This window comes from Podarcis erhardii, assembly GCF_964252035.2.
Source record: "Podarcis erhardii genome assembly, chromosome: 9".
Classification (NCBI taxonomy): Eukaryota; Metazoa; Chordata; class Lepidosauria; order Squamata; family Lacertidae; genus Podarcis; species Podarcis erhardii.
In genome coordinates, this window is record NC_138512.1 from 77,583,783 (window position 1) to 77,599,794 (window position 16,012).

Genomic DNA, 16,012 nt, shown 5'->3' on the forward strand with positions numbered 1-16,012 from the left:
GTAGTAAGAATCAAGACCACAGATAATTAAATATTTATTTATACTTTATTTATATTTTTGACAAGTTTTGGCAAAAATAATGAATATGTGAAATATGGAGTAGATGGGAAGTTGTATGTAAAGAAAGAAGATAGATTCCCCCCCCCCTTTTTCTATTAGTTGATTTGTTGTGTACTTTTGTATGAATGGATGATGAAGACTGTTTCTTTTGTTTCTTTCAGTTAAGCAAATACAATTTTAAAAAGAAAAGAAACATACACGAGCTATTACTGAATTCTTCCACACTTTATTTCACTGCCCAACTAAGCCTTTGCAGGTGTAAAATAATGGCTCTTTTCCAGCCTTGGAATAGCAGGATTGACAAGGTGGTATAGAGTGCAGATTATCAGTTATTTCATCCACCTTTTAATAGGTTTCCTTTTGCAGATGCACCGTTTTAAGCCTTGGCACAAAACATCATGCCAACAGTAATAAATTTTGTCGCAGCCCCTTGTGATGATGACACAGTTGGTTGTATCCGGTTTTGCAGGACCTTTATTTCTTGGACGTTGACTATCCCAATAGCTGAAAAGGAGAGGAGAAACTACTCAGTCTGAATACTTATTTTATTGTGCACCTCTTAGAATCAAATACTTGCCTATCCTCCAAACACTTATTCATTATTTTTGCAGTAACCCAGAGGAGTAACATTCAGAGAAGAATTCTCTTTTGGTCTAGCAAACTCCCCTGCCTCTCTGCCCTACCCTGTAGTCAGAGTTTACACACTTTCTGCACTACCACCAACACCAGATGAGTCTCATTTTATTTCCTGTATCAAGAAGTTTGTAATGATTGCTTTTTTATGTTTGGATATATGCTGTGAGCTGCCCAGAGTGGTTGGGGGGAAACTAGCAGATGGGTGGGGTATTATTATTATTAGTGTCTGATTGGAAGGCAAATCATGTGTTAGCCTGCAGAAACACGTACATCCAACCAGCACTTATTGTGCTTTCCTCAGGAAAATAAGGGGGGAGATATTCTTATAGGCAAACCCTATAAATTAATAAATGGTAGGATTTTGATTATTTGGAGTGTTGAAGGGAAGATTGCAGGCCAGTGGAAAAATACAGGCTAAGCCTCCCTTCCAAGGCAGTGCCTCAACTGTGACAAAGTTGCACGGTGTGAAGGCCTGGGACTCGGGCTTGGACTCGGAACCAGAGGAGTCTCAATCTGCACCGGATCCTTTGCCTCAGGTGGCATCTGAACCTAGTCTGGGGCCTGATTCTGAAGAGCCCCAGTCTGCACAGGTTCTCCTGCAACAAGCCACAGCTGGGCCGAGTCAGGGCCTGAGCCTGCCCTGGCTCCAGATGCAGGGATGACCTCGTTGCCTTCAGCTGGGCCATCACTTACAGCTGCTCCACTACCAGTTGGGTCAGGAGAGGCTGAGGCAGTCCATGGGTCCATTAACCCACGACATCTCCCGAGATGCAGAGACTAAGGAGAGAAGGAGAGACCTGAGTAATCGCGGGAGGAGTGCTTGCCTTTGGTCGAGACAGGGAGGTGAGTCACCGGGGGATCAGGACCGGCTGTTACCCTGACAAAGTAAAAAGGCTGTCAGACCCCACCCCAGGTTGTGGGAGCAACATTGCTGTTTGCTAGAACCTGCCTGAGACCCTGAGCCTGACCTTGCCTGGTTTCCTGCCTCGTGTCCTGCCTTGGCCTGTTAGACTGGTTCGGGACTGGATCTGGACCGCGTTGCTCGGGTTACCCCCAGGCGCAGCACACACTGCTTACAGAGAGGGCAATCCTAATACACTCCTTTTGGTCCTAATCAGGTCCACCAAGCAATTTGATAGTAGCATTTTCCAGTCTTTGTCTTTTGTCCATTCAGAGAACAAAGCAGGAGAAGACAGAGAGGAAACAGGGGTTGTGGGAGGTGTGTCTACCATTGGCAAGTGCCACAGCTCAGTAGCAGAGCATCTGATTTGAAAGCAGAAAGTCATTTTATGACTTACTAAATGTCTGCTCTATGTTTGTGCTAGGGAAGTTGGGAAGAACCTTTGAAAGTGGGATACTTTGGAGTTCACTGGAAAGAGGACATTTTTCAGGGTTTACAGCCGGCATTTCCACACTTTTATTTGCTGCATCTTTTGCTGTCCTAAATCTCTGCTGGGGTTCGCTCATCAAAGAGTACTCACCCCACACTTGGGTCTTGGCTTCCAGGATTCCCAACACACAGAGTGTGGGCTGCCTTTGCACTCTGATTGAAGCAGGGGTGTCCAAACTTTTTTCTAAGAGGGCCAGATTTGATGAAGTGAACGTGCGTGAGGACCGATCAAAGTTGTCTTTTTTTGGATTGAAGTTCTTTAGCTTTTTTAAGGATTTTACCCCAGAATATAAACTGCTGCATGGGCCATATTAAACTAACCGGCAGGCTGGATTAGGCCCCTGGGCCTGACTTTGGACATGCCTGGTAAACCTTGAAAAAGCAATTGCTTTGGTGCACCCTGTCAACATTGCCCTTGAGCCAGTGCCACCAACTGGACTCATCCACTTCAGCCTCGACTGGGCCAGGCGATCTGGGGTAGCACTTCCAGAGACCACCTTCTGCACAGGAACAGGTCTAAGTGCTGTGGACTCACAGCTTAGAGCTGTGAGCACCGGATTCACTTCCACAAGAATACTGTCGTTGCACAGCAGAGTATACCAGAGTATAGCAGAGCATAAACGACTCAGAGAGCAGCTCTGTAGAATATCTTCTTTATTCTATCTACAACTATAATACACAACTATGTACAGAGCTAAATGAGGTCTAAACGAAAAATGCTGAACTGCACTGAGTGTCTGCAGCTGCTCTTAGCAGCAACCTTAACTATACACACGATCTCTCTCTAACACTCAGTCTCTCTCTCTCTCCGACACTGACACTTTGATGTGGTGCTAGAGCGGAATAAGTAGAGAGCAGAAAACCACCCCTTCTTCTCTGGAGAATCAGCAGAGAAAACCAGCAGATTCTTGGATATGGGAGGGGTGAAATCTCCTCATCCTCCCCCATTTCATCCAACCATTCAAGAATCTAAACATAACTGCAATTTACACACACACTCCAAAAGTTGTTCTCTGCTTACAACCTTTGTTAACATATCTGCAGGTATCTCTTTCCCCGGCATATATGACACTTTTACAATACCATTTTGAATACATTCTCTAGCTCGATGGAGCTTGATTAGCAGATATTTTGTCCTTTGTTTACATCCCTCTGAGTGGAGCAACGTTATACATGCTTTATTATCCTGATAAACCTAAACAGGAAAAGCGACCTTCACTTTTATGTCATTAAACAGTTGTGCAACCACTCTATATCCATCAGGGAAAGAGTTAAAGCATTAAGCTCTGCCTCACAGGAACTTAAGCTTACTGTTGCCTGCTTTCTGCAACACCAATCAAAAAGACATTGATTGTACAAATAACACACTCCTGATGTGCTTTTGCCATCCATTGTGTCACTTCCGAAACTGGCGTTAGCATAGATCTTGAGACCTCCAGACTTTTGACTTGTAAGTCTCAATCTGTAATCCATAGTTCCTTTTAAATATCTTGCTATCCGTTTTAGTGCTTTCCAATCTTGAACTGTGGGTTGATTGACATACCTGCTGATTAAATTCACACTCACTGCAATGTCTGGCCTTGAACATCTTGCTATGAAATTAAGTTTACCCAACACACTTCTGAAAAGTGTTCCATCAGGAAAAACCTCAGCATTTGTGTCATGCTGATAACCTGCGACCATAGGGGTATCCACAGGATTTGCATCAGTCAGGTTCAACTTCTCTATTACATCAGTGATCTTACGTGACTGATGCACCAAAACGTCACCCTGAGCATTTCTCTCAATCTCAATAGAGAGATAATTGCTAACTTCTCCTAGGTCTTTTAAATCAAAATGCTTTTGCAACTTTGCCAAAGTGCTTTTGTAGATGTTTTCATTCTTACACACAAATAATATGTCATCTACAAAACAGATGCAATAAAGCTTATGCTGATTGGACTCTTTAACAAAAACACATGAATCAGCCTTTCCTTGCACAAAACCTAAGGATAACTGCACTTCAGTTAGCTTGGTGTGCCAGCACTGTGCACTCTGTTTCAAACCATACAGGGATTTTTTCAACTTGCAAACCATTCCTTCTTTTATCTGCACACGATCTGGAGGTGACATATAAATATTCTCATTTAGAACGCCATACAAAAACGCAGTATTGACGTCATGATGGGAAATCAACATACCCTCTTTGGCAGCTATCTTCAACAACAGTCTAACACTTTCTTTTTTTAAAAAAATAATAATTATTAAAAGTTTAAAGATTACAGAAAGAAGAAAAAAAAGATTAAACAACACAAATCAATACATTACAATACATAAAAACAAAACAACAATACATCCAAAACAAAAATAAAAACAAAAACAGTTAAAAACATATCCAATTTTTCCATTTCTTTGTCTTTCATTTACTTGTTTCATCGAGCTCCTCACACCTCCCTTTTTGTATTCTAGTTATTAATTATTTCAGCAAATCCATTCCATCTTTCTCTGTTTTCTGTCATATAATTATCTTAATTTATTTTAACCTTATCTTACCACTAATACCATAAGACTTATTTGTACTTAACTCCTTATATCATTTCTGCTAAAGCCATGTAATTTCATTCCAACATTTTTCTAACACTCATTAATTTTACAATATTTCTATAAATAACTTTTAAACTCCCCCCCCCCCCCAATCTTCTTCCCTGGTCTCGGATTCTGCCAGACCTTTCTATCAATTCCATATGGTCCATCAACCTGGTGATCTTCTGTCCAAGGCTCTTAACTCTTTTCCATGTCCCTTCTGCGGATTTTCTTCATATTTATACATACTCTTTGCTTTGTCTTCTGCTGATCTTGTTCTTAATTTCCTTCCTTTGGCGCTGAGGAGTAGATCTCGGGGAAGCTCCAACCTAACAATGTCTTTATTCCTTCTCGACAGGTCAGCCCATTCTCCGTAGTCAAAATTAAAGTCCAAAAGATATTTCAGGACGTGTTTCAAAATCCCTCCAAAACTCCACAACTCCGATCTCCTCCTGACCCAAATCCCAAAAGCCAGAACATCCCTGTATAAGGGGATCTGTCCATCTTTCCTTCTCCAATCCAAGCGAGGCTCTGATCCTCAAAGTCTGACTTTCTCTAAATTCAGTAATAGAAGGCAACAACTTATATTCATCAAATTGCCTCTGTAAGGCTGGGGCTCTCTCCACTTGTATTACTTGAGGTTCAACAACAACTTTCTCTCTCGCCTTCTCCACAACTTGCCATGTCAAAGTAGATTCCTGAATCAATTCCTGAGTAGTTTCTGTATAGATGTTCACTTTTTGTCCCAAGTAGTCACTTTTTGTCTCAGATTATCAATTTTAATAATCATAACATCCGTCTTCTTATGAAGCTGATCCAGTAAAGCACTTATCTTACAAAATGCAGACACTAAGGCTTCTTCTGTCGACATTCTTACCTGTTTAAGGTCAATCCCTGATTCTCACGGTCTTTTATCTCTGCAGCTGGGAAATTCCCCAGCTCCATTCCTGTAACAGTTTCAAAGACTCCCTCTAGAGGAAACAATTTCTATTTGTATCAGTCCTTTTAAACACAGATCCAGCAACAAAATTAGTTTCAATTTTCAGTTACTTTTGCTCCTTTTTGAGCGCAGAAGGAAACAATGGAAACAATATATTTCTCTTGTTTAACTATCTGTCCACATAGGTTTTATTCACAGTCAATGAACATTCCCAAAACGTCAAATTTTTGGGCAGCCCGTTTCCAGGTTCAAAATGGTGATAATCTATCTTTCTTCACTCTCTCTCCTGCAGGCTTAGACGATCTAAAGTTTCCCCCCTCTTCTCCTGCTTCCAAGGGGGTTTAACAATTTTAGCCGATGGAAATTTAATTATTTACAGAAGACTTTCCAAGACTTTAGCTTGCAACCTCTTTGCTTTAGTCTATTTACAAAAAGGGGAGGTGGACTTCCTGTTTAAAACCTCCCCCATTCGATACCAAATTAAGACGTTTAAGGATCCAATTTCCTGTTCTACTCACGGGTAGTTGTTTCAAGATCAGATTGTCCACAGGAAAAAAGTCAGCGCTCTCCAGCAACAGCAATGCGGCTTCACTCCGTGAAAAAAGCAGTTGATTCAAAGCACCGTGCCACTCACCCCACGTCGCTCCGGATCCCCGAAACCAGGTTTCCCCGCGAGTAGGGGAGGCGCAAAAGGTGCCAGCCGAATCCCACGTCCACAGGCTTCTCCTGCCTGTGGTTTTTAGTGGGTCTCCGCCTTCGCCGTGGCGGCCAGACCCCAAATTCCACGGAGCGGATTCCTCCCGATCAGAGGAATTCCGCCATTGCCGGAGGCGCTAACCCGGAAGTCAAACAATCTAACACTTTCAAACCTTACTGTTGGAGTATATGTTTCATGGTAATCCTGATCAAGTGTCTGAGAAAAACCTCTCGCCACTAATCTGGCTTTATATCTGACTACTTTTCCGCTCTGATCAGTCTTTACCTTGTAGACCCACCTACTGTCTACACACTTCATACTTGGTTCTGCTGAAACCAATTCCCAAGTATTGTTCTGTTTCAGGGAATTCCACTCAGCTCTCATGGCATTCAGCCAAGGTTCTGCATCTTTTGCAGATAGATTTTTAACTTCCTTACAATTGGCTGGTTCAAAGACCCCACCAGAGTTGCTTGTGACCGCAGCCTTAGCGAACTCTTTAGAAAACCCTTTTGGTGGTACACCCTGAATACATTGGTCATGCAACTTCTCATTCTTATCAATAGATAAATTGCAACACTCTTTCTCAGTTGTTTTAGCAGTTGTACCTGAAACAAAAGGCAATTGGTACAAACTATTTACACATTTTGCATACAGAATGAGCTTGCCATCTCGACGAATTTCACAACGAGATTTAGCAAACACCACCTTAAACCTCTGATGATCAAGCTGGGAAACACTCAACAAATTGTCCTGAATATGAGGAGCATACAGGACATTCTTAATAGTAGCATTCAGGCTCTTTAAAAACACAGTTCCCTTAGCCAAACTCGTGAGAACAGTCCCATCTGCTTAATGAATTTCTTTCTCTTGCTTCTCAAGCTGAACAAAGAGACTTTCATCTTTGGCCACGTGGTTGGAACAGCCAGAGTCGACTACAAAGAAACTCCACCCACGTTGATTGGAGCAGCGAGAGTTCAAAGCCTTTGAAGTAGCAGGTGCTTGGGGATTTCGTCCTCCTCCCCCTCTGCTTTTGAAGTTTCCCTTCTTCTTTGAAGATTTCTTGCTGCATTGGAAACTCAAATGGCTTTGTGCTCCACACGAAAAGCACCGCTTCAATTTCAAAGCTTTAACAGCAGCAGTTTCATTTTCACTTTCCCCTGCTGAAAATTCAGGCACATTTGCAAGCACATTTTTAACAGCACCATTGTCTCGCCAATGACGACTGGGCCCATAACCGATGTCAGCAACGCCCTGGAGCCAGTGCCACCAACTGGACTCATCCACTTCAGCCCCGACTGAAAAGCAATTGCTTTGGTGCACCCCAGGTCCCTTCCCCCTGGACTGCTGGAGGAAGTGGAAGGGTTGGTGGCAGCAACGGGCAGAGAATAAATCCCACTGGTTGCGCTGCAGGGTTGTTGTGTTGCAGCTGGGCAACAAAGGTGGTGTGAGAGGCTCATTTAATCACACCTTTCCTGCCCGTGCATTTTGTTCTTGTCTATTTTAATTTTGTGTTTTGTAAAGCACTTTGAAGCTCTCTGGAAACTAATTGGTCTATAAATTAAACCATCATAATAAAAAACAATATAAACACACAAACGTCTTGGCTCTCTTCAAATACTTATTGGTTATGAAAGTTCCCAGATGAGGAGGAGTTTGGACTTACAGAGTTTCTATGCGAAAGTCCTTTTGATAGCAGCGCCAATCTGAGCCTACCATGGAAATTCCAATAAAATAATCGGTCGGTCTGGGCTTCACTGTGGCTACAGCAAAGGCCTACATCACAGAAAAGAAGAAAGTCTAGATAAGGGGGAAACGAAGGAGCAAAAATGCCTAGGTCTTGGTCTCATTGAGGAGCAGGAAATTTCAGCTGGTAGAAATGCAATGGGCAGATTGATCACCAGAAGAAGACGGTTTGTGCATGTAACACCAATCGGGCACAACTGCACTGGCTGCTGATTAGTAGTCCAAATTGAAGTGCTATAAAGCTTTACATGGCTGAGGATCCAATACCTTAAGGATTGCCTCTCCCCTTAGGAACCCACCATACCCCGTACTTGTCATCTGAGGCCCTCCTCAATGTCCCAGAGAGGTTAGAAGGATTGCAAAAAGAGAAGGGGCCTTTTCTGTGGCCGCTCCCAATTATGGAATGTTCTTCCCAGAGAGGCTTCTCTGGCGCCATCATTACATGCCTTTAGGCATCGGGCAAAACCATTCCTCTTTCCCCAGGCTATAAAGTAATCTATAGCCTGTAAAAGTGTGGGGGAGAGGACTGTTATTATGATGATTGTTTTATTATTAATAACCTGTCTGTTAGTATGCTTTTTTATTACTTCATGGCAGAGTGGGGCATCAAATCCCGGTTTCCCAGGTCTCATTATTCCTGGTCTCCCCATACAATTGTATCCTGAACTATTGTGTTTTTCTCACTGAAAAATATGTATTTTTTAAAAATGTTGTACAACACCCTGGGTTCTTATGATAAAAGGAATAACTGGAATAACTGGAATAAATACTAATACTAATATGCCACCTTTTCCTCCAAAGGAGCTCAAGGTGCTGCATGTACTTCTTCTCTCCCCATTTGTCCTCATGACAGTCCCGTGGGGTAAGTTAGGATGAAAGGCAGTCCTGACCAGTAAGATTCATGGCAGAGTGGGGATTCAAATCCCGGTTTCCCAGGTCTCATGTCTGTCCCTTATCAGTCTCTACAACCACGGCAGACGCTGAAATCTACCCCCAAAGTCACACTCCTCCATTGTCCCTGAAGAATTTATTGCATGATCCGCTCACCTCCTCCTCCTCACTTTCAACACATAACAATTTTGTATCGTATTTCATCCTTTCGCAGTATTGTATGCACTGTTTCCAAGTCCTTGGGGTGGCAATGAAGTCAAATAAATATAGGGCTCCATGCCAAACAATCCATTCCTCACGTAACCTGTGGTGAATGTCACCTTTGAGCAATGCCCAGAATGTGTGAGGAATAAAAAGAGAGAAAGGACAAGTGAGGTTGTAGTAGAAGCCAGCTTGCAGAACTCTGCAGAGTTTAAAACACTGATATTAGGGGGAACCACCCCCACTGAAGAAAGTCTAGCATTGTCCTCAAAGACCCACCGGCTACACACTTAAAGGATAAAGTTGCTCAACTTCAGAGTGCATTTGTTTCTCCAAATGTTGCATCTCCAGTTGAAGAACCCAGTGGCTCTATAGAGGATGTTTAGTGGGATCAGTTTCACCTTATGCAATTAGCTGATGTGGAGAAGCTACTGGCAGCAATGCATCCAACCCCATGGCCCCTCAACTCCAATCCCTCCTGGCTTATCAAATCTATCAGAGGGGGCTGACTGGTTGGGTCCAGATTGTGGTTAATGCTTTGCTGCATGAGGGGGTGGTCCCTGCTGCATTGAAAGAAGCAGTGGTGTGACCACTCCTAAAGAAAGCAGCTCTGGACCCTCTGGATTGGAACAGGTGTGGGCCGTTGCCAATGTTCCCTTTTGGGGGAAGGTAGAGGAGAGGGCCATGGTAGATGCCCCAATGGCTAGAAGTGGCTTTTACCAGCTGCAGCTGGTTCAACAGGTCTGGTCATTCCTGAACCAAGATTTCTTGCCACAACAGTTCATACTTTGCTCAGTTCAAGACTGGAGTACTGCAAAATGCTCTATATGAGGCTTCCCTCGTGCTTGACCTGCAGTTGGTGCTGAATTCTGCAGCATGATTGCTGACAGGAGAGAGGCCTTGTCAGCATATAACTTCTTTGTTCAGGGATCTGTGCATAGCTTATTTGGTCTGAGAAGTACCATTCATTTCCTTCCCTCTTTCTCTTTTTGCACCCATTAAAAATCCACTAGCCAGCTTTCTAACAGATTTGGGTCAGCAGCCCAAAGTACCAGACACAGACTGAGAGGTGCAAGGGAACTCCGCCAGGTCTCCTGTGAAATTTGACCTTTCTGTACCCAATTCCTTCCAGACAGTTTCAGAACTGTTTTTGAGTACAGAGTAATATACCAAAAAAAACTAGAACGACCCACCATTTGAACAGTAGGAAAGAAAAGATAGGAAAGAAAAGCTGTACTACTGGCATGATGAGAAAGAAAAGACTTTTTTCTTATTTCACAGGCTCAGGATGAATTCCCTTAGCATGGAAAGGAGGACATGTGGGGACTGGTCATTGAGTCATGAGTCAGGTTCAGTATTTGGCCCTCAGGACAAATGCCTCAACAGACATGCTAATGCACCAGCTTGTTCCTCAAAGGACTATGGGATTAACCAGACATCCGTAGTAGTAGTAGTAGTAATAATAATAATAATAATAATAATAATAATAATAATAAATATTTATACCCTGCCCATCTGGCTAGGTTTCCACTGTAATGGAGCTGTTGCCCTCATAGGCTCAACAACATGGCCTTTTGACTGTGTCCATACTATTTAAAATCCTGTACCTGATAGAGAACTTGTACATAGTACACAGAGAACTTGCGACCTTCCCTATGTTGCTGGTTCACAGCTTGAGACCGTCACCCTGTAATTTCACAGGGAAGAGCCCTAGTGGGCCAGAGCTAGTATGCTCATCCCTACAGCCCTCTGCGTATGTGCTCACTTAAAACACCTGAAGAGAGCTACCCATTCTCTGTTTCCAGCTGTGCTAATCTGACTGATATTTCAAAACGGGATTGGCACCAGAATGTGCCATTCTAGTCTGTAATGGAAAAGAGAAGTCCGTCCTAATGGTTCTGAAATCGCCTATTGCCTCAAAGGTTCTGGCACCTTGACCTTGACCGATAAAAGTGGTTTCTGAGTAACTTACTAATAGCCTGCTGTAGTTCACTGATTTTCTTTTTCTCTTCGGATATTGCCGCAGATATATTCTCAGCTTTCTTGAATTTTGTGATATCTAAGAGAGTGGCAACAATTGAAGTCGGGAGGAATCTCAAACAGCCATGTACAGATACTGAAAAGCCATGTTTCTCAAAATCTATTATTACTTTTCATATATAGGAACCTAGGAAGTTGTCTTATACAGAATCAGACCATTCATTAATCTAGATGAGAATTGTCTATGCTGACTAGCAATGGCTCTCCAGCGCTTCTGAAAGAGGTCATTCCCACTTCTGCCTGGAGATGCTGAAAATTGAACCTGGGGCCTTTTTTAGCACAACAACAATGGCATTTGCACATCCACTGAGCTGCAGTCCTTTCCTGGAGGTTCTGGATAGCTCAGTCAGTAGAGCATGAGACTCTTAATCTCAGGGTTGTGGAGTTGAACCCCCCCATTGGGTGAAAGATTCTTGCACTGCATGGGGTTGAGCTAGAAGACCCTTGTGATCCCTTCCAACTCTGCAACTCCAAAACGTAGGTTAATCAGCCTCATATAACCCACATGCTTAACTCTAAATAATGCATTAAGGTGTTCAAGCCATAGAGTATGCTGTCCTGCCAGCCTCAGCTACATTGGGAAGAAATAGGTAATCAAGCCTATTGTTTTCCCCCAGGCTACTTGAGAAGCTCAGTATGTGATGAGGTTTGATCTGGTTGCTGAAGCTAAAGCTCTTGAGTTCCTGTACCAATACTCTAGGAAATTCCTCCACATTGTTGCTAAGCTAAGTTTTCCTGCTGTGCACCATTTCTGAAGCACATGGCTTCAGAGCTTGTAAGCAAATCATTCTTTAACTTACCAAGTGTGTGTTCTTGTTTGCTGGGGGAAGAGGCAAACTTTGGAACTCACTTGGAAGAGCCTATTTTAAAGGTCTAGCAGGCTATACTTTCATGCTGACATTTGCTGCATATTTTGTGACTGTGAATCTCTGCTGGGTTCTCTCACCAATGGGTACTTGCCCCAAACTTGGATCTTGGAATTCAGGAATTTTCTTTCTTATATCAATATATTTTTCCACCAACATGGCTGGCACACACACACACACACACACACACACACACACACACACACCATGCTTATGGAGAAGTTGAGAATAGAATGAGCTTGAGGCAACCCATCCATTCTTCTTCGACTTCCCTGAGCCGAGTAATGAGAAGAAATGGTGGGCTGTGGAAGGAGCTCCTGCGCAGACAAAAAGTAACATATGACTTACCATCTGCCTCAAAAAGATCCGGAAAGGTGTCTTCTACCATTTGCAGAATCTTTGTCGTTCCTTCTTCAAATATGGCTCTCCTTTGCACTTCCTTAACATCTAAAGGTGATGATGGGGAAAGTTGTTCATTGCATGTGGGAGAATAGCTTTGCTTCCCCCAGCACCCCTTTGGAAGGGATTAAGTTGCATTTGGAATGAGACTTCTGTCGTATAAGTTCCAATATGTAATGTACTTCCCAAAATTCGTAAAGGAAGAATTTCTCCTCTAGGAAGGTCCCTTTTCAAGCCTCAAGATCTAATTTAGAGTCCTTAGCCCAATATCTTCATAGATAGATAGATAGATAGATAGATAGATGAATGAGTGTGTGTGTGTGTGTGTGTGTGTGTGTGTATTCTGAATTGCAAAGGTGCCGGGCCCTTACAGGAGATGGACATGATGGCTACCTCATCTTGACAAGGAGATTGAGACCTAGAATCCCCTCCTCCCTCCACCTGACACTTGACGGCGGTGTTGTCCAGGATGTCTGTGGGTACTCCAGCCTCTCGATACCCTTGGGAGTTGAAGAAAGCATTTCAGCCTTAGGAAGATCTCCTTCCCCCAGAGGTGAAGCAACCTGCTCTGGTACTCGGAGCGGCACTTGTCCCAGGGCGTGTGGTGTGCCACCCACGGGGGACGTGGTTTGTGTCCCGGGGGTCATGGCATGCGTCCCGGGGGCATGGAGTGCCGACCGTAGGGGTGGCGTGCTTCCTGGGGGGATGCATACCGCTGGTCGGTGCACAGTGAGTAGGGCGCGCCCTGGGAGACACTGCTGATTGGGGGTCGGCATTTTGCCTCCCCTTTTGGAATGACACCCAGTGCAGCCCCCCCCCCCCACGGAACTCCCCTGCCTCCCCCTGACTGAGTCTCTTTCAGTAGCAGGATAGCTGCCGCCAAGTGGGTTTGGCTTGGCTGACCAGGGTTGGGTCTACCCCACTCTCACAGTCCAGATTTGTCAAGAAAGGAACAGCTGAATGCACATATTTACAGTGGGGCATGAACATTAGGAAGGTTTTCTACAGGCTCCCAAAAGCAACAATCCGGCTCCCAACCTGCTCCATCAGTGAGGTAGTGTAGCTGCTCTGGGTTCTTCTCAGATTTGAGGACCCTAGGCCGCAACAGATGGTAGAGGTTGCAGTGTGCTCATCCAAGGAAGGGGTTAATCGCCTGAGTACAAAGGAGCAAGGCACATTCCAGAAGAACTCCCAGAAGAACCAGTTGGGAAACGGGTGGTTCTGTGGTCTAAGCCACTGAGCCTAGGGCCTGCTGATTGGAAGGTCGCCGGTTCGAATCCCCAAGACGGGGTGAGCTCCGATTGCTCAGTCCAAGCTCCTGCCAACCTAGCAGTTTGAAAGCATGCAGTGCAAGTCGATAAATAAGTACCACTGCAGGGGAAAGATAAACGGCGTTTCCGTGCGCTGCTCTGCTTTCGCCAGAAGTGGTTTAGTCATGCTGGCCACATGACCCAGAAAAGCTGTCTGTGGACAACTGTCGGCTGCCTCGGCCAGTAAAGTGGGATGAGTGCCGCAACCCCAGAGTTGTATGTGATTGGACTTAACTGTGTGGAGTCCTTTGCCTTTTTTTAACAAACCAGTTAAAAGTCTCTGAGCATTTCTTCAGGGACAACCCTATGGTGCCACTGGTTTCAATGGGAGAGAGTACATTAAAAGTTTATCTCACCAACTGAAATCAGGAGGTGAAAGGGCTTTAGTGGAGACCAGAACCTATCCTTTCCTTTTAAAGGTCTCCACTGAAATGAAGCAAGCAAGAGTGAATTGTAATTCTGCCCATTACCCTTTTATATTTTCCTAGAAGACTGGAACTTACACAGATAGGTCAGCATTATTGCCCCTATAACGGAGCCCATCACAAGCACTGCGCCAACATACAGGGAATATGAAGATTCGAAGAACTTTTTCACTTTTTCCTGCAAAGGTGTTAGTTCTCCTTGATGGACAGGAGGAGAGAAAATTCTGCTTTAGCCATCAACAGACAACATCCCAGTGCCACCCCAGTCAAGAAATTCCCTATAATCTCTGGCAACCCATCTAGATCAACATATGGCAGTCAGCTTCCTAAACCCTTGGTGGGGGGTTGCTCCACTGTGAAATGACAGGGGGCCAGACCCTTGGAAGGTAAAGTGGATGAAGGAATCTGGCATGGAAGTATTGCTTCTTGAAGACACTTTTCTGCCCATGTTCCCTGTCTGGAGGCCTCAGGAGCATGAAGAGACATCACACGGGACCAGAAGTACCTTGGTCTGACCCAGCAAGCTCTTGCTATGTTCTCATAGAATAATAGACGAAGGCGGAAGGGACTACGAGGGTCATCTAGTCCAACCCCCTACAATGCATGAATCTTTCCCCAATGTGGGGCTCAAACCCATGACCCTGAGATTAAGTGTCCCACTCTGCCCACGAAGCATAATGTTCTTATAGTGAAAGGTAGAGCTGAGGAGAGACTTTACGTTGAGAAGTTGATCCTCAACTAGCAGAGTGGATTGGACACCCTCAATGTGTCTGTTACCCCGGCCTGGAACAAGAACACAGCATACTCATGGGAAGATTGGGGTTGTGGAGTTCCATCTGGCTGCCCTCCATCAAGTAAGTGGAAGGGGCTGCAGCAGTGGATGGTTTGTAGTGAGGGTGAGGGCCCATCAAGGACAGCTTTCAGTTCAAGCTGGGACTGTTCACTGCCAGCAGCAGATGGTGGTCACAAGCTCAAGTTCATTGCTCCTCAGTTGGACTTGGTGGATGCCCTGGACCTATAGAAAATGCTTGTCCTCACTCTGGTCCGCCCCATCACAACTTTCCTTTAGTGTTCCTTCCTCCTCCATGTGCTAATGAGCATACAGACCTGGTGCTTTTGCGGCCTTGTCTCCTGCGGGTGGTTCAGCTTTCTCTGGCTTGTCTATATAAAGACAGCATGAGTATAGTAATGTTATATGATGAGATGAGATGATCAACATAAAAATAAACACCAAGTAACAGCCCGAAATATCTCAGCTAAGTCAAGTGTCTACAGTACAATGTACTGGAGGGAACATATCAAGTCAGCAGATCTCTGTGTTCCTGTGAAGAGAAAATAGTAACCGAAGGGATTTACCTGGTGGCTTTTTAGGAGCCATTGAACTGGTTTCTTATTTTATTCGCAACCTGTGGGAGTATAAAGTAGACAGTGAAGTCAATGCCTTACTTAAAAGCAGAGTCACAATGGGCAATTCATAGGCAGTGTTGCCATGGAGACCCTCTCCCAGTTAATATAATTGTTAGAGGGAGTTACTGTAACAATGCACTTACCTGCATTTCTTATCCCTCTGATCTACCTCTCTACAACCCCACTATAGAACTCTGCAGGCATCTTTTAAAGTGTTGTGTGGTTCACAATAACACAATACATTTGTTAGTCTTTAAGCTGCCAAAATAATATGTATTGTTTTTGCTGCAGAAAGACTAATAAGGCAACTCTGAAGATGTTCTTATAATGCTAATTCCTTCATCCTTGACCATGATTGTTTAAAGCAGTTAAGGAATCACGGTTTCACTGCTTGTGCTATTAGAAAATAATAATAATAATAATAATAATAATAATAATAATAATA

General features: G+C 44.0%; 1 protein-coding gene across 3 annotated transcripts; it reads right to left on the reverse strand.

Moving 5' to 3' along the window:
- Nucleotides 1–270: 270 nt before the first annotated feature.
- On the reverse strand, nucleotides 271–15,572 carry LOC309350312 (latrophilin-like protein LAT-2). Of its 3 annotated transcripts, XM_081877229.1 has the most exons (8): nucleotides 15,517–15,572; nucleotides 15,268–15,321; nucleotides 14,239–14,358; nucleotides 12,375–12,473; nucleotides 11,093–11,179; nucleotides 9,076–9,239; nucleotides 7,949–8,058; nucleotides 271–564 (listed from the first exon to the last, which is right to left on the reverse strand). In XM_081877229.1, exons 1-8 carry the CDS (start codon nucleotides 15,536–15,538, stop codon nucleotides 390–392), a joined length of 831 nt encoding a protein of 276 aa, XP_081733355.1. In that variant the 5' UTR covers nucleotides 15,539–15,572; the 3' UTR covers nucleotides 271–389. The 3 variants fall into 3 exon arrangements, with proteins under 3 accessions (XP_081733355.1, XP_081733356.1, XP_081733354.1); XM_081877230.1 differs by lacking the exon at nucleotides 14,239–14,358; XM_081877228.1 differs by lacking the exons at nucleotides 15,268–15,321; nucleotides 15,517–15,572 and adding an exon at nucleotides 14,966–15,184.
- Between the last annotated feature and the right edge of the window lie 440 nt (nucleotides 15,573–16,012).

Bases quoted from the DNA above. Each gene is read 5' to 3' on its own strand.
- LOC309350312 (XM_081877228.1), bottom strand. From the start codon at position 15,068: ATGGGCCCTCACCCTCACTACAAACCATCCACTGCTGCAGCCCCTTCC. The intron at 14,359-14,965 runs GTATGCTGTGTT...CTGTCCATCAAG, and splicing joins CAACCCCAATCTTCCCATGA to GAGAACTAACACCTTTGCAG. The intron at 8,059-9,075 runs GTGAGCGGATCA...TCTGTGATGTAG, and splicing joins TTGAAAGTGAGGAGGAGGAG to GCCTTTGCTGTAGCCACAGT.